Genomic DNA, 22,991 nt, shown 5'->3' with positions numbered 1-22,991 from the left:
TATCTCGGCCAACTTAACTTCGCTTCTCTTCCTTCTCTTTCTCCCACAATATATCAAAAGTCACTGTTGAAAGGAAGATTTCCAAAGGCAATTTTTAATGTCATTACTAAAAGGGAGACTTTTGGTAACAATATGTTCTTGTTCTCATATTTGCCCCTCTAGAATGGGAAGAAGGAAGAAAAGCACTCACAGATTCGAAAGAGAAGAAGACGGGTCAATGAACAAAATAGACATATATAACTGATCTAGAGGGGTAAATATGGGAACAAAGGGTTGTTTAGATAAAAGTCTGAACTTTCAAGAGTATAAGAAAGTCTAGGTTACATTTAAAGAATGTGCTTTTGATGTTCTGTTCCAGTTTGGCAAAAGAACTTTTTAAATCGCTATTAAAAAAAGGAAAACATAGTTTATCAGATGTTTAGTTGCCCTAAAGGACTCTTTGGACTCAACAAGTCCAAATGAAACATCGCCTTAATTCAATTATTTTCATTTAATGCCTACTGGTGTTCACCCTTGTCCTGATCAAGATATCCTTATATACGAGGGAAATGGAGGAGAGAGGAGGAAAAATTTTAATGAGTTCAATTTTAAAAAAAAAATTAGAGAACTGAGGTATAAAATGTTAATAAAGGGAATATATAAGAAAAAAAATAAGAAAAACCAATTAAAAAATTTTAACCCCATTTCTTCAATTTTTTAAATCAAATTCATTAAATTTTCTTCTCCCCTCCCCTCCATCCAGTAAGCTTGATGGTTAATACCAAGTAGTAATAAGCTATTGGTTGAGATGACAAATAGCTTTAACGCATAGGAAGGAGAACATAAGCTCAAATTCTGATAAGCGTACTTATTGGAAGAGTTTTAACTTTAGCAATTTTAACTTAATAGAGATTAGTCTCAAATCTAGAGTAATTTAAAGAGACTTTGACTTTAAAAAAAAAAAAGCTTGATGTTTAATTAATCACGAAACAGTCAAATTTTATCAAATATTTTTTTATTTAAAAATAAATTTGCATGTATATGATGGTTGTCTCTTTTAACCGTTATATACCCTGACAAAACCTTCTGCTAGGTGTTGTAACCACGGGTCTTCTCAAGAACTCAGCAAGTACATCCCATGGAACCTCGCCCCGGGAAATATACCCATGCATGGAGCATTGTTACCTCCAGATACTTTAAATCCGAGGATTTCAAATGTCTCCGTTATTATGTTCGTACTTTTTTCTCTTTATGTGCATGGAAACACCAAGCCTGAACCATTTAAAAAAAAAAACGAAAGAAAACATGGCTCATATCTGGAATTGTTTGGAGGTAAATGAGAGGGAAAATTGCAAATAAAGACTCTCAATATGTAAAATTATAATTTGGGACTCTAAATTTGAAAAATAACAAATAAAGACCCGGTTCTATTTTTCAAATATGAAATGTGGGTGAAATGTCTAATATGCCCCTTAGCCAAGTTATGATTTGATCTGCTGAAGTTGTCATTCACTAAAGTGAATTTATTATTTTCCATAGTCAACTCGTCACTTGGCATACTTTCAGTCAAGTTGTGATCTGGTTTATTGAAATTGTCATTCGCTAAAGTGAACTTATCATTTCTCATAGTCAACTTATTATTTAGCTGAGGGGTATTTCAGACATTTCACCATGATTTCATATTTGCAAAAATAGAACCGAATCCTTATTTGCTATTTTTCAAATTAAGGGTCCCAAATTGTAATTTTACATATTTAGAGGACTTCATTTGTAATTTTCCCTAAATAAATTGTTCGAAATTATCTAACTCTAAACCATAAATTCGATGGTTAAAGTAAGGCTTAAGCTACGTCCATTACCTCAAAACATTTTGCCAGGTGCGTCCAGTACACCTAAAGTATGTTGTGATTCATCTAACACCTTTTTTCAGGTACATTAAAAACCTTAGAGTATTTTTTTAGGTGCATCTAGCATTTTGAAAAATATTATATGGTGCTTAATATACATTCATTTAATGGATCTTTTGAAGAGTTAATAATGAAATTAAAACTGTTCATAAAATAATACTTTAAAAACACAACTCCTTTTGAAAAAAATTAATATTTTAAAAGTAAAATTACGCCATAAAACATTTTAGGGTACTGAGGGTGTGTTTGGATGAAACCAAACCGTGGTTTGGAAAAGTGATTCTGGAGAATAGATTCTGGAGAGAATAGATTCTGTGAAGAATAGATTTTATAAAAAAGTGATTCTGAGAAGTAAGAGTGTTTGGATAGTTGTTATCAGAAGCACTTTTTATATATACAAATTACTAAAAAAAAGACATAAGTTAATATGATAATTACAGAAAAATAGATTTTATGATATATTTTAATTTGAAGGAATAAAATTGTTAATAAGATATTTTTTACCAACATAATTAATAATACATAAGATAATATAATTAATAAATAATTAATATGTATATATATTTATAAAATATAAAATTAAATATGTTTATAAAAAATATGTTTATAAAAAAAAATAACAAGATACATATCTTATAAGCTTTCACACTCTCCCTTTTTTCTCCAAAAGCAAAAAATTTCTGCTTTTTCCAAAACCATGGTTTTGGTCTAAAACCACGGTTTGCCCAAAACCAGTGGGTGTTTGGGTGACTTATCACCCAAACCATGGTTTGGGTCCTCAAACCATGGTTTGGGGTGTCACCCAAACGGAGCTTGAATGCACCTGAAAAAATACTTCAAGGTGATGGACTCACCACAAAATGCTTTAGGATACTAAGCACACCTGACAGAATAGTTTGGAGTGCTGAACACATCTTAACCCTTAAAGTAATCATCATACATGCAACGGTTTTCAAACGAAAACATCAAATTTGGCAACCAAAAAAAGAAAACCATCAAACATTTTCTTACGTAAATATCAGTGGCTTTGGTCACAGGGAAAATATATTGGAGGCCTGCAGAAGATTCAAGCAACTTTACAATTGAATTTAGAGTATGCCCCATAATAAATTATGTCGTATTGAACTGAAACTGATCTTTTAGCATCCTGAATTGTAAGACTCTGAAAAATGGGTTGTTAAATATTTATGAGGTTCATAGAGATTATTTTAACAATTAGAGCCTCAAAATTATTTTATTGGCAAAAAACACCTATTTTTGAGTGAAATTTTAAGGAGATAAGTGAAATAAATGAGTACTAAAATTATTGAATGCCTAGGAAAATTTGGAAAAAAATTATGAAATATTATTTTTAGAATTTAAAAAGCTTATGAAGAGGTTTAATCCCCAAATATGACTTAAATAATTTTACTGCTAACTTCTGGAAACAATGGCCTATCTTTCCCGAAAATTCAAGAGAAACTAATTAGAGGTTAATTTTTGTGCTGAAATTTTTGGATGATTTTTTTTAGTTAAAGAAGTTAATTAAGGAATAAAATCCTTATAATATACTAAGGATTAAGTTCTAGAATTCGTTTGGTAATCAGGTATTGATGACGAAAGGAGTGAAATGGTAATTTTAGTACCCCAAGCCCAAAATGGAATTGAGCCAAGGTTAAGCCCAAAACGTGCGGCCATGATAAGAAGATTCGGATTCAGATTTTGTAAAGATTTGGCCCAACGGGCCAACAAATGCTTGAAACTAATGCTTATGGGACAAGCTTCCATGTGTGGGACCAAGAACATCAAAATAATGCCACGTCTCACAATTATTTACTCCTTCCATGTCCTTTTACAAGAGGACCTACAGGAATAAGTTTACGAGTCCTCCACCCGGTTGTGTTGGGGGGGGGGGAGGAGAACAAGAGAGGTCAACTGGAGTGGAAGCCAAACAACGGGGCCGAGAGTCAGTGATCGATCCGGATGCTAAGTCGGTCAATTCAACCCCTAAAACTGAGCAAGCTGGAGCTACAGGGGCAAAATTAACCAAGCTCTCAAGAAGCTAATAAAGAGGAATTCATTCTTACTGCTTGCTTGGCCACTTAAGGTTTAGCATCGAGATATAAAAGGTTCGGATTTAGAAACAAATCTTTTTGTCTGAAAATTTTAAACTTGTCTTTTCATTTTTACCCCACTTAAAGATATGTTATTATCTTTTTATAATAAATTTTTACTCATTATTTTTCATATACTCTCTTTATAAACAAGAATATAATTAGATATATATATTACATATTAATTATTTTTAATTAAATTTAACTAACATTTTTAACTGTACCATTTTGATAGTCATTTCTTATAAGGAAGGGCAGAGGGAATATTATACTATATTATACGTATGCATTTAACGATGTAACTTCCACGCATGCATGATGAAATGAGAGATAACATGGAGCAGAGGTCGAAGAACCTCTCGTTCGTATCGTACGGGTTTTCATCGAACAAGACAAGACTACTACGCGCAAATATGCTAAAAACATTAATTAACAAGGCAAATTGAGGACCACCACTACTTTGGGTTTCCATTTTTGAGGACATATATATGTTTTTTTTTTTTTTGGTAACGAGGACATATGTATGTTATCTGCTACACTATATATCCCATCTTGAATATATAACCTAATTAATTAATTTGAGTAGATTAAGAATATTAGATATTTTTTTTCTAAAATACACTAAATATCTTTCTTAATTCACTTCTTTCCCCTCCTACTTGATTATTATTGAGGAGATATCAATAGAATTAATTTAAAAAAAATTAATAAATATGTGAATTAGATTTTATATTAAAGATTAGAGGAATATTTTTTTTGGGGTGACATGACAACACACTATGTATAAAGACAATTTCCTGGACGTCGTGGGTCTCTTTGATTATTTTTTTTTGGCCCTTGGAGAATCGTCCATCAAACACAGAAACTACAAAGAACACGTTTTTAAACTCTGTCTGGCTCTAAGCCTATACACTGTCCTCCATTTCGGGACCAATTTGATACGGTATAATGAACACTTTTTTCCACACAAAAAAATCCCAAACTGCCAGCCTGGATTTGGAGATTTGGACAATCCATATGATGCTTTATTGTAGTGGTAGTAGTAATAATAATAATTGGAAATTTAATGTAAATAATTATTTGAAATAAATATCATTAATTGAATATAATAAAATCTGAGTTGTCTAAATCTCATCTTAGATAGTGCGAATGAAATGTATATTCATTTATTACATTATATTGATTGATTATATTATGGTTTATTTATATGATTATTTTCCACGCAGGAACTCACTATATCACCAATTTTTTATTGTTTATTTTTGTGAAATTTAAATTATTTGCATTGAGTTTTTAGTTTAGGCTTGGGAATCTAGATAGAGTGATTGAAAAATTTTTGTATATATTTGTGTTGTTGTTGTTAGATTTTCCATTTTGAATGAATATCCATTTTAAAAATGAGTAGAGAATGCTGATCTCTAATTTAAATTATCTTCATCACTTTGAATGCTCATTTTTAAAGTATTTTGCACTTCATTCACTATTCTAAAATATTGTTTTAGTTGTGTCCAGCACTATAAAAAATTATTAAAAATATTTTATAGTAGTCATCTAATGGATTTTAGAGGAGCTAATAGCGAGATTAAAATTTCTCTTGAAAAATACTGTAAGAGTACAACCGCTTCTAAAAAAATTAATATTTTTATGAAAAGAGTTGTACTACAAAATATTTTATAGGGTTGAACACATTTTAAAAAATATTTAACGTGCTGAATGAATGATAAAATATTTTATAATATTAGACTCAATTAAGCTAAATATCGAATCTTATATAATTTGAAATGATTCCAAAATATTATGTTACCATCAAAACCAATTTATCAATTGACCAAGTTTGTTCTAAACAAATAACATTAATTATACAATAAAAAATGGCATATAAAAGAAATGGAACTTGGAAATACTCCCTCCAATTCTTAATACGAAGAATTATTTAACCATTATTTAAGTAATTTATTTAAATTTTCAAATTAGTCAATTAAATCTTATATTAAAGATCGGGAGTAGTAATATAATAATTAAAAACATCTGTAATTGCTGAAACGGTTCCTATTTTTTTTCCAATTAATTATACAAATATCCTTGGTTCGATCTTTTTTCTTTTTTCTTTTTTATGGGGCCAAAATAAGATTTCAGAATTGGCACCGCATTGCAATCGTGGGACAGGGGTTGTTGACGTCGTTCAGTGTTTTATTTCACGAAATAATTAATAATGTTAGGTTGCTTACTATTTTATGTTCAATTTTTTTTTATTCTCAAGGTCCTTCATTTCTTGTTTAGAAAAGTCTATAGGGAGAAGTTTTCCCATTCTTTTAAAATTAAAATTTACCTTCGCAATGCTACCAATGCAAATTTTAAAATTGAATGTAATTTTGCGTAGTGCTTTAATTGTATCTGATTAAAAAAAACAATCATTTTGTGCAGATGTATGTTTGTGTATACACAAACATAAAGTCAACAAATTTTATTTGCATCCGCTTGAGAAGGTTTGATATAGATAATAACTTTTTTACGAAGAAAAAGAAAAACCGAAAAAAGTTGATAAAGGAATGGACTAAGTTTCGATACTTTGTTGACCTAATCAAAAGTTCATATCCATCCATGTTTTCTGACTGTCGTTACTCATAAAGTTGATATCGAAAATGTTTCGGTGATAGAAACAGAAAGATAAAGATTTACTGAAGAACATGTGAACAATTTGCAACATGGCAGAAAGTAAAATGGAATTGGTGAAACAGAAAGTAAAACTAAGCACATAAACAGATAACACGTCCAACGTTGTGCAGGAAGCCAAATGGAATTGGAAAAGAGAACAAGGTACGAGGTAATTAAAGAAGAAAGCATCATATTTATTTATTTCAAGATATATAAATGAAGTTACATGAGGAAAGAGTACAGATTATGTATGCATGCCTGTCGTATAATAGAAGACCCAACATAAAGCTGCAAGCATTTGTATTTATTTATTTGCTACAGAATACGAACTAGAATTATGGAAGTTATATATAGTGGATAGGCTGTTTAGACGTTATTGTCATACCATTGTTGCTTTTGAAGATAGGCAATTATGTTCTTGTCAACTTGGAAGGCTTTAGTGAGAACGTCAGGAGAGATGAGAGGATCGGATCCAAACAAAGCCTTAGCAATAGTAATGACTCCTGGATTTTGGCTACTGAGACTAGAAAGTGCCACAGCATCGTCTTTGCCAACGTTGAGTTGAAAGTGAATCATACCAAAGGGAAATATAAACACCTCTCCTTTGTTGAGTACTTTGGTAAATAAACGATTGTCATTTTGATTGGAAGCCACAAATCCAACCATGAGAGTTCCTTCAAGAACGGTCAACACCTCAGTGGCACGAGGATGAGTGTGGGGAGGATTCAAACCATAAGGCGCGTAATCGATACGAGCAAGGGAGACTCCAAGAGTGTTGAGCCCTGGAAACTCATTTACAGACACCTGAGTCACTTGGGAGCCCAATGGGTTGTCTGTGTTCCCTGGCATTATGCGGAAGAAGAAGTCTTCTGCTTTCACCAAATTGGGATCTTTGCAGAATTTCCCATTCACAAATACTGCGCAAAAACAAATTCATTACTAATTAACAGAATGACCAGATATATAGACCAATGAGCATGCAGCTCAGGTTGTAAGGGAGTTATTCTAGCTTAACCAGACATCTCATGTTTGAGTCTTGAGTAAAAATGACGAGAGATGTAGAAAGATATACAATATATATGGTATTATAGTGTGTGTACGTACCTCCAAGTTTGGTATCATTGACACCCACACAGAAATCTTGAAGAGGGCTGGGGTCATAGGCAGAAGCAACAGAGCAAGACAAAGCCAAGAGGGCAATGAGAGAGATCCCTACCGAACCTTTCATCTTTCTCTCAAATCCTTTCTTCAAATTGTGTGTTTCTTGTGGCCAAATGCATCTGGTTGCCATCTATTTATAGCTCAAGGAAGCAGCCTTCACTGTAAATCGAATTACTATTCATTATTAATTAGTATTGACTTAATCAAAAGGAATATATATATCCACATTACTCTATCAATTATTAATATTATCTTTAGTGCATTGCTGGAAGCTAAGCATTCATTAACAATGTAATTAAGATTTGACTTGGACTTCTTCATCGGTCTTAATCACAACTCTGGGCCTAATGTTACAAGCACAACAATGTGCCCTACATTTCTTAGAAACGTCGTTGTTTAATATCTTCAGTCCTATTCCTTGGAGGATTGTGTGGAGCGTTATAATATATCATTGATTGTTTCCCAGGAGGAAGCGATTGAGACTTGGTAAAGTCTTCCATATTTTTCCTCCCCTGATGCAAAAATTATCATCTCAGATGGTTTGTTTCTTCACACTTCTGTCTCTGTCTCTCACTCTTTTGTTTGTTTGTCTATATAATTTATACTCATTCGGGTAATTATTATATGTCGGAATATTTTCAAAATAAGATATGTGTTTTTTGAAAATCATGTCCTTACAAGTTAAGAAATTCATGCGAAAGGTTATGGAGGGGGAACCAATTTCGGTAGTCATAGTAGTGACTAGCACCATAATGTTTATTGCTGTGGTGAAATCTATACTATGCAAATGCAATTTTAAAAGTCTAGATTTAAAACTTTCAACTAATAATTTTTAAATAAAATTATTTTTTAAAAAATGTACATCTAAAAGATTATATTTATTTTAGATTATCTACCTATTAAAAAAATCATTTTTAAAAAACCAAAAATATAAACAATTAAATCTAGACTGTTAATATTAAATATGAACGGTTGAGATTTGATAAGCATCATAGTATTTATTTTCCTTATGTAGGAAGTTATTATAACACTAAAAATTTCCAAAGTCATGTCTTCTTCAAAAAATTACCTATGGGAGGTTATGAGCTACGACTGAAGCCCAGAGGTTTGGTGATTACAGCTTTGATGAGAGGCTGTGTTATTTTAATTAAGGAAACCCTCGTTACTAGAAGAATGTTTTTGATCTTCATTGAAAAAAAAATATTTTAAGTAACTATTGGTTATTGAAGTTATGTTGGTTCATTAAATAACTTAGAGTTATGAGTTATGACTTTTCAATGTTGAAGAGGCATATTGCTTCAACAACCACCAATTCAAAGCATCATACTTCATTGTTTATGAATATCATCACTCTATTCACATACAATATCAAATTTATTGCCTTAGTCTTTTAGTGCACTAGAGATAAAGTCAAGTTATACTATCACTTTGTAAAATCCATTATTGTCTCAACTTGAGTTTTGTGAATGCAAATAATACTTTAGTCTTCATTATATCCTAAAAAAATTATATAATCAACTCAATTTGCACCCTAAAATTGAAATAGGTGGGGTGTATTAAATTTAAAGGAAACTGTTAGACCAAACACTTGAAGACATTATGCACAATTTTTTTATTCATCTTTCCTCCTACTCTTCAAACAACCATTGCCGCTACTATTATATGCATCTCCTGCCCATTTTGTAATATATAAAATGTTTTGTCTAAAACATTAATTTTTTCCATATTAATTATATCATTAATTAAAACTATATATAAAACTTCCTGACTAATAAATTGTAAGAACTTTCCATGGTCATACCAAAGATATTGTAAAAAATACCTTCCATTCCGCTTCTATTTTTATTTCTACTTCAATTCCCTTAATTTCTAATGCTCTTCCATGATACTAAACTGGGCATAAGTACTGATCCTAGTTGGAGGACGGATCAAAATTTTAAGGAATAATTGCATATAAGTCCTAAATAAAAAAATTTAATTGCCCATAAATTTTAACAATTAAGGAATGAGTTCAAATGTCTCTTACCATTACATCTCTTTTGAGGTAAGTGTGTGGGTCACCCTTCGACACGATAAAGGGTTAGAATAGGATTGTGTGGTCTGTGTACTTTACAATTTATATTGATTCCCTAGGAAACAAGTTAAGACTTGGTAAAGTCTTCAAAATTATCATCTCAGATGGTTTCTGGCGTCTCTCTCTCTCTCTCTCTCTCTGTACACACACTCGGCTATATATCAAAATTAAACACAAGCAAGTTCCCATGACCCTTTCTTTCTACTATTTTATGAATAGCTTTGAATCTATGATTATTTTAACTTTTCTTCTTTCGCTGACGTTTCTCAATTATTTCACAAAATAATAATACTTACGTATTGCTAAGGTGCTTACTTATGTTCACAGCTTTTAATTCTCTCTCATTTCTTGTTTGAAAACCTACAAGAAGACGTCTATACCTTCTTTTGAAAATTAAAATTTACAATCGCAATGCCAACTTTAATTGTAAATCAAAACTGAACTTAATTTTACGTCAGTTTTTCAAGTCTCTAATTTCCATCTTGCTCACATGTATGTCTATACACACACATAAATTCATAAGAAACTTTAGTTTATTCACCTGAGAAGTTTTGTTTTCTGTTTTTATCAAAAAGAAGGTTTAGTATATATACTTCACATTTTTTTCACAAAAGATGACCAAGGAATGGATTAAGTTTCTATACATTATTTGTTAGAACAAAAAATATGAACAAAATATTTATCCAACTAATCATATGGAATTCTACAATTATTATAGTAGCAGTAAAAGACTTACATAAATACCTCTTGCCACGTTAGATAATTTGAAGAAGCAATCTACAATACTCATGATCTAGATTTGGATTAGAACAACCAAAAATATAGAAAGCTGTTAGTAGAAAGAATGTTAGTATTCTTCTAACTAGAAGGTGGGCACAATGATGAAAGTAATAAGAGCCACCACTAGTCAAGGCACCCTCAAAAGCAGTGCATTAAGTTTTCTCTCCATTCACTCACTCAGTCTACCGTCAAAAACTTAACCGATCATCAAGGTCAAGAAATGACTAAAAAGGACTAAGTTCAAAACCCTACCTGGACTAGGCCTAACTGACTAACAGGCTATTTCAAAACCCTACCTGGACTAGGCCTAACTGACTAACAGGCTATACTCAGGTATTTCAATTAAAACAAATATAATATAACATAATAATATAATATAATTAAAATATCTTATATTCTTTCAGTTGGCCTATATACATTATATGTCAGTTAACGTGTCAAGGTTAATTAGGACAATACTACTAGAATATTCACAGTAAGTCCCCTTAAGTTACCTTTCATGTATTACAAGTAGAATCCTTACTTAATGGGTTATAACTTTTTGAATAAATCTTAAATGTTTATTCGGTTTCAACTTGAATGTTTGTTAATCTCACATAATTCAGTTACCAAACTTGAGACAACAAACCACAATTTGAATTTCATCACCTGATAATGCCTCATCTAGATCACTAAATGTGATCCATCTCTAATAAGATATTGATCCTTTGGCCTTTCTAATAACATGCTCTTTACTCAAAGGATCTATGCTTTATGTGTTTTATGACTAATTGAATCCATGGTCATATAACAAACACCCTTAATGGATTTGAAATTAATTCAATAATTCAAATCCCTGTGATAAAATTCATTAATCAATAATCTTACAACTTGCCTTTATGAATGAATAGAAGAGACATTCTATGATAGAAGTAAATAACCAGTGCTTGTTTAGCAATCTTGAACTCCTTCATTGTGTAACTTGTTCAGCAAGTATGAATGTATATCACAATATTAACAATTTATTGCTAACTCATCCAACTAAATTGAACAATTTCAATCATTCAAGAAAATTGACTCTCATATATGTAAGGCATGATACTTAATGTACATTTAGTAATATACTTCACCATTTGCAAATTTTTAGTTATCATTCAAGCATTAATTTGCTTGAGAATCCTCCTAATATTCATTCCAATGGCTTTGCCTGTTATGTGCATATTCAAATAAGGCTTTACCTTAGCAATTATCTTAGAAGGAATACTTATCATCTCCTTTAGATAATGATCACGTTAGAGATATATGGACAATTTGATGATATCCTCATATCAAGTGTGTTACACATGAAAAATGTCATCTAGTCATGGATGTTCAAATACTAGTAATTATAAGTTACTTATGATGATCTTAAATACCTTAAGAATAAACCATTTATATATTCTGAAAGAATACCACACCTAAGTAATTATATCACACCTTTTGAACAATGACCATCCTGTCATTATTAACACCTTGAGTCATTAAACATGAGCAATATATAGATCACCCACATGCAAATTATAGATGATTTAACTCCTACTAATCAAGTGATACAAACATGACCATGATATTCTCAACTTGATTATGTATGTGATTATATCATAATATATTTATTATTACTATTATGAGACTTGCTGATGGACTAAATTCTCCTTGTATAAGCTATTGGACCTCCTTTATTAATTCATATATATCTCCTTATGTCAAAATGGAAAGATTCTAATAATATTTCAACTCAATATAAACATTAACATTATAAAAATATGAAAGGTACTATTCAATAACATAGGAGATAATATCTCATTATGAGTTCCTTTTCTTTATAGAGAAACTTCAGCCAACAACATTTTTTTTGTATTACTCAATGTTGCACACTAACAACTACACAAATATCCAAATATCATTGTTTGCCTTAGGATCTCACATATCTATCATAAAATAATGCCTTTACTTTAAATTTATTCCAATTCTTGAAATATAAAATTAAGGTCATACTCAATATTTATATTGAGTATGACTAAATACTTTTATGCACATCATGTAGTTATTGTGAATTGCCAATTTCAATCACTATTAATCTTAATTTAATCTATTGATGATATTAAAGCTGCAGAAAAGAGTATCATCCATTAATTTTGAGATATCCCTTATTTATTTTCAGATACTCCTTGTATAATTGTTGAAATTCTTAATTTTGATATTCATAATTTCAAGCATAATCAATTGTGAATCTAAGAACTTCATGATGGTTTTACATTCACCTTAACAACAAGGTGAGTGCCATGTAAAACCAATGTTCTACCATAGTTAGAAGTTGTTCTTTAAATGTGATCACTCTTAATTAGCTTGATCACTCCCACTAATCATGACAATCATAATAAATTTGGCATTCTTCAAAATACTACACCAAAATATGATAGACAAAACACTTGAATGCCTGAGACATTTATGCATTTTCATCAAAATATGCAATGCAAGTCTCAAGAAATATTTTCCTTCTATACTATTTCCTTCATAAGACAATTTTGTACAAGTGTATATAATAAGTTGAGCTTTCAACCCTTTAGATTTTTAAAGAATTTAAATATATACAAACTATGTTAGAATCTTATTTAAAATATATAAAATTGGCTTGAGTGTGTACCCCAAGAGGAAACTCAAATTGTAAACTTTATTACTCAATATGTCTATTAATCTATGTTTCTTCTCTCAACAACATCACCAAGTAATTTCTTGTACGAAGAAACTGAACATATAGACTATATTATTGTCCATCAACGATGTACACATTGCAAGAATTGGGTTAAAAGCTGTCCCCTACTCCTTCTTATCAATAGACTCCTAATATATATGCAGTAGTGCAGTTTGTTAGATAAATTCCTACCTTGCTATCTATTTTTTAGATGTTTGGATTTTTCAAAACTCCATGGATATGCAGAAGAGAAATGCTATCCCACTTGGACTAAGACATAACTTCATTTCATCTATCTTCCCTGTTGATCTCATTGCATTAATCTATTTATCATATTAACCACTTTTACCTTATACACATCAAATGATGATTACATAATTATAGGGCAAATAATGATCAGGCATTGTGAGAGGACACCTATTAGGGAAATATATAATTCTGTTTACTAGAACATAAACTTGAAATAAATAATAGTATATGTACTATCTTACTAGTCATAATCCTTCAAGCTCTCTTACAGTAGTGCGATGGTTTACATATTTCTTAATGTAAACCATACATAGGTTAGAATGAATAAGGTTAAGAGATCATTAAATCTCATTACTGATGATGATCATTGAAAATATTGTGCACTACATAACTTGAAGAAATCCTTCTCATGATTAGTTTAAACAAAATGAGATTTTAAATGCACCAATGACAAGAATCTATCCATCATTATCTCCAGTTAGACCTTTCTTTATCAGCATGTAATTCCTATATATGTATATCACTTCATGGTCTTGAAGTTGGTGACCTAATGACCCTTATTTAGAATCTCATTCTTTTCCCAATTTGAGCCAAATACTTAATATATATATATATATATTCTCAATAAATACTTAATCTTGCATGTATTTATGAAAAGGTATAACAGCTCATGCTAATAAGATAATAAATTGAGAATCTCTTTTACCAGCAATAATGGAGATCTCTTGTGTCAATACATTTTATAGAAAATCACTTTATAGCCATCATACAATGCAATGACTTTTTATGAGAATTTCTCAAATTTGTCCTTCGATCCATGAGAATTCTTGGCTTTGTTTCATTCGTTATATGCCCATAACTAGCTCCTAATTGAGATAATTGTATTGAGTAGATCTCATAACTCTATCTCATTATGCTAGTATCAATAGGTACTAGAACCTTTTTAATATCAAGTTCTATTTGATTGAAGAAGTTACATTTATATTCTTTTAGGCTCAATAATTGTCCATAATAAAATTTCATCAACGTCAACAAGTAACGAGATAAAAATAATACAACTAGAGATAACAATAACACTGCAAAATAAAATTTAAATTTAAATCATGCGTACACCAACACTTTCTGAGGCAATCAACCATCATTTTTAAGCGTACATTTACCAATGTAAATCGTACAGACATAAATTTCATATCACTAAAGTCTTTTTTTTTTGGTTAGATATCACTAAAGTCTACCTGTGGGCAAAAACTTCAGCATAGCATAAATTTATCTCCTCTAATTAGTGAAACTAGAATGCATTTAGATTTTCTAATACCTATGAGCTACTTAGGAATCATAAAGCCATTTCTATTCCATCCTAATTAAATATGTAATTATAATTATCTACTTGTAAGAAAAGATTAAATATAATCACATAATTAATTACATGTGATATCTTTAAATCTTTATGTGATAATTTTTCTATTAAGATAATTTAGAATGCATGTATACGTAAGGATGCTATAGCAACTCCTCAACTCTACAGGCGTATCACAAAATATCAAATCAATGTGTATATTAATTGTACATTTAAGCAAAAATTGATATTTTAAATTCACATGTGATTGTCTATACATATAACATGGTGTATAAGGATGTTGTGGCTACTCTTTAAACAAAATATGTATGCTAATCATTAACATCATATATGTACAATTAAATTCCATATATGTACACAATATCAATGAGAGTTTCAACTAATTAATTGGATCAACTAAATCATCTATGTGATCAAATTATGATTACTCCTTGATTATAATTGATATTTTAAAATCAATATGTGATTATTTATGCATGCACTATAGCAGAGGATATTGTGGCTACTCCTTAACTCTACATGCTAATAACAATTATCAATTATGTGCATTTAAATTTCATATATGCACAACATAATGAAGAATTCAACCAATTAATTTAATCAACATAAGCGACTAAATAACTAAAATTAAAATTTTTTTCACTATTTTATGCACCAAAAGTTGTTTAATAAATCAAACTCGGCATGTTTCAGCTCAAATACAAAAAAAAAAAAATTTGTGCAAAAATAAAACAAATATATAACTGCCTAAAACCGATATTCCAAATATTTAGACAATTAAATAAACCACCTAAAATTAAATTTTGTAAATTTTTCAGAATGTCAAAATAGCTGAAAATTCATTTCCCCTTAATTTAAACAATTAAATTGGCACATGAAATGAATTACACATAAACCAAGAGGCTAAATAAACAGAAGACAATTTAAATGCTACTTTATTCAGCCCAAAAATGTTTCTGAAAATAAGATAAAATTGGCCCATAGGGCAAAACCACCAATGGAGCTAAAACCCAAATTCCAAAAATGAACAACGTTCTTTTAGACCAAAATGAGCCCCAATAGCGCCGCCATTGCTCCAATGATCAAACATGGGAAAGAGTTTTCCTAAAGTCAAGAGAAACAAACAGAGACCCAAAATGGTGACAAAAGGGATTTATGAATTGAAAACATCAGATTGAAGGCCCCAATCACAATCTAAGTTCGCTGGAAATACCAACGCCCCTATGTTTATACAAAAAGTCCAAAAACTGAAATGGCCATTCTAAGAAAAATTGAAAAGCCCAGAGAACCAAATGCCCAGGTGCTGATTTCCAGATATTGAAATAATTTCTATGGCCCAAAACATTTTCTAAAAGTAAACCAAAAATTGCGCAGATTTAATGAAACCCAATCTGGAAAATTAAAATAAAACCAGAAAATAAACACTTTTCTTGCACAGCACAGTTAAAATGCCCGAGCTGGAAACCCAAAACAGAGAGCCCAATTTGCTGAAAACAAAGCAGAACGTAAGAGAAATCTATTTTGCAGAAGCCCAAATCTTCAGGCCCAATGTGCAAATAAAAATGAAAGCACATGAAATAAAATAAATGCAGAGCCCAAAACCTTAGGCCCATAACGCTACAATCAACAGAACAAAATTACTGTAGCAGGCCTAAATGACACTCCAATATGCTTTTAGCCCAGCTCCAGGAATTAATGAAACGATGTGTTTCATTCTGAGCAAAACAGCACTGCGTTGGTGCATTTTGGGTCGTCATCCTGATGGAGTCGGGTTAAGATACCCGACCCATGACCCGCCAAGAAACCAAATTGCAAAGCCGCCGCAGCCAGCAAATTCGTGCCGCGTTTCAGTACCCTTTTTCAGTGCGCGTGGAATCAAGAACAAGAATAACAAGAAGTTTTTAAGCCAGCAAAGCATGGAAAAAAGCTTAAAAAAAACAAAACAAAACAATATCGACTTTGAGGATATGGAAGTTCACAGCAAAGACATCGGCAGTTATTAGAGAATGATATTACTTCTAGTCCTAAGTATAAGAACTAGTTGACTGAGTAAATTAAAAAAATAAGTTAAGTTAGTTATTTGTAATAAATAGGTATTATCTTTCCTAAAATATCTTTACTAATCAAGTTTATTAGCTAAAATTATCATTATTAGAAATACTATCTTAAGAAAAAAAATAAATAAATATGAAAGACAAAGTGGATTGGAGTTTTATATTTATGATCAAAATAAAAGTTGAATAAAATATTATATTAAGTACTAGAGGTACTATAAAACATTCCTCTCCTTGTCACAGCCTCGACAACATCCTAGACAACATAAAACTCTCCAAAAATTATGTGTGTGTATTACGATTGACACAAATGAAGAACACAGACATGATGTTACTGTAGCTTCTTCTCAAAATATTATTAAATAATAAAATAGATAGATCTCCTATATAAAAATACCTGACAGAGGGGGATTTGGCACAAGGCTTTGATACCACATGTTAGAACAAACCATATGAACAAAACATTTATCCAAATAATCATATAGAATTCTACAATTATCATAGTAGCAACGAAAGACTTATATAAATACATCTTGTCATGTTAGATAATTCAAAGAAGCAATGTACAATACTCATAATCTAAATCTGGATTAGAACAGCTGAAAACATAGAAACCTGTTAGTAGAAAAAATGTTAGGATTCTTCTAACTGAAAGTTGGGCAAAGTGATAAAAGCCGCCACCATTCAAAGAATCCTCAAAAGTAGTGAATTAGGTTTTCTTTCTATTCACTCATTCAGTCCGCCGTAAAAAACTTAACCCACCATCAAGAAATTACTAAAAAGGACCGAGCCTAAAAAACTCTAACTGGGCTTAACTGATTAACAGACCACACTCAGGATATTTTAATGAAAACAAAAAAAAAATAAAATAAATAATATAATATATAAAATATATACTTAAAATATCTTACATTATTGACCTAATCGAAAGCTCATATCCATCAATATTTTCTAATTGTCGTTACTTCGAGTTGTTATAAAAATGTGTCGGTGATAAAAATATCAAAAGATCAAGATTTACTAAAGGGCATTTGCGTGAACTATTTGAGACATGGCAATTACATGTCATGGGGTCTATTACAATGTTTTATTTGGTAATTTATGAAATATCATGAAAATATTTTCACTCAAGCAATAAGCTGTATGTTTAAGGATTTTATCGCTTTGATTCTCATATAATATAACATTATCATCATATATGTTTAAAGATTTTATCGTTCTTATTCTCGTATAATATGACATTACCATAATTATTTCCGACCAGTCTACCTTGTTAAGGCGAACTTTGAAGACAAAGATAAAATGTAGTAAGATAGGACTTAGAATAAAGAGCAAGAAAATACAACTACAAAAATACTTAAATTTTATGGTTATTTTATGTTATGTTATATATTGGTATATATTTTATTTGGCAATTATTTAACTGTGATATGATCTCACAGAAATCTCACAGAAATACTACTTCTGATGCTAAATATAAGATTCAATTTATAATATTTTTTATATTCAGGTCTTAGAAACAAAAGTCTCTGCGGAAACAATATTATTTTTATTCACTGTGTTACTTATCACCGTGTATGCACTTTGGCGTAAACATAGGGAAATGAACAAATCTATAACAAGTAAATAAACAGTTATTGCCTTTTTCGTATTCTAAAATGTCATTAAATTATTTTAGTAATTGAAATAATAAGCTATGTCTTATTATGTTTTAAATCATGCTTTCAGCTTACAAATTGAAGAATTTAGAAAATTCAAATTTCAATTTACTGGAATATAATATTGAGTCATGATATATAGATCGAGCTTATGAATGATATTTAACTCAGATTGAGTAAATATATAAGAAACTAAATAATTTGAAATATCCATGTAATCAATGGATTGTATTTCAGAACATCTGATCATACCGAATCATTTCTAGATCATTATGGGATTTCATGATTTGAAAAATAATCTTCTACGTTTGCTTAAAATACTTCAAACTTCTTCGGCAGGAAATACGTACTTTAATTAGTCTATACAGTGATTTCTATAATTGCTAATATATGCTATACTATTGATATCTAATTGATGCGTTCATTTTAAACAAGTACTCAATCCTTAATAAACATTTGATATATTGCGTACTATCTTAATCCTGTACGTTAAGTTCAAGTCATTAACGTATTAACTAAATCACAATCACAAAGTCAAAACCGTCAAATCTTCTAGCATCAAACACTCCAATTTGTGTAGAAGTGAAAGAAGAAAATAGTAAACCAGAGAACGTAATTTAACTGATATAATGAGAATATGCGAAGCAATTTAGTACTTTATTCCTTGACATACCCGTTACAGGGTAAGGGGTGGATGGAGTTATATTTGAACAGAGAAAGCAATTTAACTGACTACTTGTTTTCCTTTGTTTTAAGTGGGATGTATTTGTTTGGCAAAACCGAAAGTAAAAACAAGTGCATAGCAGATAAGACGTCCAACGTGGGGCTCACAGAGGCATAAGTACGCGGTATTATGAGGTGAGCAGTACGACTTGGGCAGGAAGACAAATGAAATTGGAAGGAGAACAAGGTGCAAGGTGAAAGAGAACACATCATATTTGTTTATTCCAAAAATTATATAAATGAAGTTACATGAGGAAAGAATATTCATTTTGTATGCGTATCGTACAACACAAGATTGTTGCCTGCATCTGATTTATTTATTACAGAATAATAATGGATGCGCAGCGGATAGTGTGTTTAGTTATTATCGTACCATTGCTGCTTTTGAAGATAGGCAATGATGTTCTTGTCAACTTGGAAGGCTTTAGTGAGAACGTCACGTGAGATGGGAGGAGTGGATCCAAACACAGCCTTGGCAACTGTAATGACCCCTGGATTTTGGCTACTGAGACTAGAAAGTGCGACAGCATTGGCATGGCCAACGTTGAGCTGAAAGTGAATCATACCGAAGGGAAACACAAACACATCTCCTTTGTTGAGTACTTTGGTGAAGAGGCGATTGTCATTTTGATTGGAAGCCACAAATCCAACTATGAGAGTCCCTTCAAGAACGGTCAGCACCTCAGTTGCACGAGGGTGAATGTGGGGAGGATTCAGACCATAGGGCGCATAATCAATACGAGCAAGAGAGATACCAAGAGTGTTGAGTCCTGGGAATTCATTTACAGACACTTGAGTCACTTGGGAGCCCAGTGGGTTTGATGTGTTGCCTTCCATTATGTGAAAGAAGAAGTCATCTGCTTTCACAAGCTTGGGATCTTTGCAGAACCTCCCATTCACAAATACTGCACAAGACCAAGTCAATATTACTAATCAATGACAAGAAATATAGAGAGGTATACAATATGCATGGTATTATTGTGTCTATGCGCACCTCCAAGTTTGGTATCATTGACACCCACACAGAAATCTTGAAGAGGGCTGGGGTCATAGGCAGAAGCAAAGGAGCAAGCCAAGGCCAAGAGGACAATGAGAGAGATCCCTACTGAACGTTTCATCTTTCTGAAATCCTTTCTTTAACTTCTAATTGTGTGCTTGTTGTGACAGAATGGATTTGTTGTCATCTATTTATAGCTCAAGAGAGGAGCCGTCATTGTTGAATTAGTATTCTATTTTTGTTTGGACTTGATCAAAACATATGTATCCACATTATAAGGTATCAATTATTAATATTATCTTTAGTCCATGGCTGGAGGCGTTCAACGGTTAGCAAATTGGAAGTATCATTTTGCTTACCTAACATATCATAATTGCTATATTTTAAAATTATATATCAATATTTGAATTCTTCGTTGCGAACACTGCTTCTCATCAGTAATATAACTTATTTAGAAAAAATAATTTTATGCATCAAAATATTTTGTGTTGGTCACCTTTCCCTTCCCTATGAGGAAGAGTATGAAACTATGAATATGATAGTCAAGAGGGAAAAATGGGAGGGAAAAAAAGATCGTGAAGTTTGTATAATAATATATAATTGATTGACTCCTTCGAGGACGCAAGTCAATTAAGACTTGGTAAGGTTTTCACTATTCAGATGGTTTAATTTATTCCCATGACCCTTTCGTTCTACTATTCTATGCGCAGCTTTAAATATTTGATTATTTAAACTTTTCATCTTTCGTTGACGTTCTTTATTTTACAAAATAATAATACTAATAATAATATTGCTAAATTGTTGCTACTTATATTCGCAGTTTTTTATTCTTTCTGTTATTTCACGTCTTAAATTTTCATGTCTTAAATCTACGCACATAAAGTCATTACAAATTTTATTTGCATACACTTGAGAAGGTTTAATATAAATATATATTACAATTTTTACAAAAGAAAAAGGAAAAAATAGTTGATAAAGGGTTGGATTAAGTATCGATGCAATATTATCATTGACCTAATCAGAAGGTCATATCCATCAATATTTTCTCGATGTAAAAATGTTTGGGTGATAAAAAACATAAAAAGATCGATGTGTGGATTATTCGAAACATGGCCATTAAAATGCTTTATTTTGTAATTTTCCACATCATTCATTTCAGTATTAAGCTATGCTTAAGGATTTCAACGTTTTTACTCCTACATAGTATGAATTAGATTTTATGGTTAATTAGGATTGAACTTTCTCATAATTATTTGATGGTTTTCATCTGATCTCACATAAAGAGCAAACACTGCAGCTAATATGCTAAAATTTGACGATTATTTCACTTTATATAAATTTATTTTTAACATATTTTATATGATGATTATTTAGTTCTCGTATGATCTCACATAAATGTAACAGCTACGTACGTGTGATAAATGCTATATTTTGTAATTAATTATGTTCAGGTTTTGGATATATTGAATTAAATTTATAAATTTTTTTATAACCATTTAATTCACTATATATATTAAACCAAAATTTCAGGACAAAAAGGACAAAATCTGCTTTTGCACGTTTTATCTTGTAGGAAAAATAAAATAAATTCAAAAGTGGAAGAAGACTTGGACCCACATGGGCGTGGAAAGAATGGGGTCTCAATTGTATTTTTCTCTGACAAAAAAACTAATTTGCCAGCCTTTATAATTTCATAAATTTTAACAGGGTCCCTATACTATTTTAGGACTGTCAAAAGGAAATGATAAATCTAAAAGATAGTGTAAAGCTTAAGTAAGAAAGGACATAAAAAATATGATGATGATGGTGGGCAAAGCTGCAAAGGAGGGGAAGAGAGAAGCTGAGGGAGGAGATGGTCACGCTCACATCATCCGAAAGTAATACCGGACTAGCACCCAAATTGAGTAAATAAGAATTGCATTAAACTTGATTTTTTTTTTGTTAACCCTCATTCAAAACTTGATGAGAAAATAGAGACAAATTAATTCTCATTTCTCAAAAGTCCAAGGCTGGAAGGAAACGGCAGATGAGCAAAGCAGGGATCAATAGCATGATGAGGCCTTGATCATAATTTTATCCAAAAACGAAGGGTCTGCAAAATTTTAATGAGCTTGATTTTTAAAAAAAAGTTAAAAAAGTGAGATTAAAACCTTTTAACCGATTTTTCTTATTCTTTTAACTTATATCTTTTCTTTATTAAACTTTTATAACACTGCTTCTCTAATTTTTTTAATCCTTCTTTTCTTTTTTTTTCCAGTTCTCTCATGCCAAACATTAGGCTGCGTAAGAGAGAGGAGCTGATGAGACAATAATAGAATGGGATATTTAGTTGTAATTTTTGCCGAAGACGAAAAAGGAAAGAGTTGAAGACGCGAAGCACCTTTCAGAAAGCGAATCCTACATATTTATATGATTATGAGCGTCACTCAATAGGCTTCCAATCATACTATCATGAGTATTTAAGAATTCTCTGTGAGATATTTGGAGCCTTGTTTAAGCTTTTTAAAGGCAAAAAGGAAGCTTATTAGCCAATTTTGAAATTGATTTCCTTTATCTTTTCTTTATTCTTTAATTTATTGTGGTTCTTTATTATG

The 22,991-nt window shown here is 31.0% G+C and overlaps 2 protein-coding genes across 3 annotated transcripts in view; both read right to left on the bottom strand.

The window, feature by feature from the left end:
- Positions 1 to 6,807: 6,807 nt before the first annotated feature.
- LOC114739775 (germin-like protein subfamily 1 member 13) overlaps positions 6,808 to 22,991 on the bottom strand; it is an 83,773-nt gene continuing 67,589 nt past the window's right edge. The window contains exons 1-2 of one of the 2 annotated variants that reach the window (XM_028927850.1): positions 7,739 to 7,862; positions 6,808 to 7,551 (exon numbers count right to left, since the gene is read on the bottom strand). In XM_028927850.1, the coding sequence (XP_028783683.1) occupies positions 7,001 to 7,551; positions 7,739 to 7,862 (675 nt within the window). In that variant the 3' untranslated portion in view covers positions 6,808 to 7,000. Of the gene's footprint in view, positions 7,553 to 7,738; positions 7,863 to 22,991 lie in introns of those variants that run through there. The other variant, XM_028927851.1, reaches the window with a different exon arrangement.
- On the bottom strand, positions 19,673 to 20,535 carry LOC114739780 (germin-like protein subfamily 1 member 13). The gene is made up of 2 exons (XM_028927857.1): positions 20,395 to 20,535; positions 19,673 to 20,305 (listed from the first exon to the last, which is right to left on the bottom strand). Exons 1-2 carry the CDS (start codon positions 20,516 to 20,518, stop codon positions 19,758 to 19,760), a joined length of 672 nt encoding a protein of 223 aa, XP_028783690.1. The 5' UTR covers positions 20,519 to 20,535; the 3' UTR covers positions 19,673 to 19,757.

Source organism: Neltuma alba, unplaced genomic scaffold (assembly GCF_004799145.2).
Source record: "Neltuma alba isolate B1F8T4 unplaced genomic scaffold, ASM479914v2 tig00002907_pilon, whole genome shotgun sequence".
NCBI lineage: Eukaryota > Viridiplantae > Streptophyta > Magnoliopsida > Fabales > Fabaceae > Neltuma > Neltuma alba.
The sequence above is the reverse complement of the archived record's forward strand: the minus strand, read 5'-3'. Positions and strand labels throughout refer to the sequence as shown.

What these genes read in the sequence shown, in the direction of transcription:
- LOC114739780 (XM_028927857.1), bottom strand. Translation starts at nt 20,518, where the DNA reads ATGAAACGTTCAGTAGGGATCTCTCTCATTGTCCTCTTGGCCTTGGCT. An exon ending in CAATGATACCAAACTTGGAG is followed by an intron (nt 20,306 to 20,394) that starts GTGCGCATAGAC and finishes GGTCTTGTGCAG; the next exon opens with TATTTGTGAATGGGAGGTTC.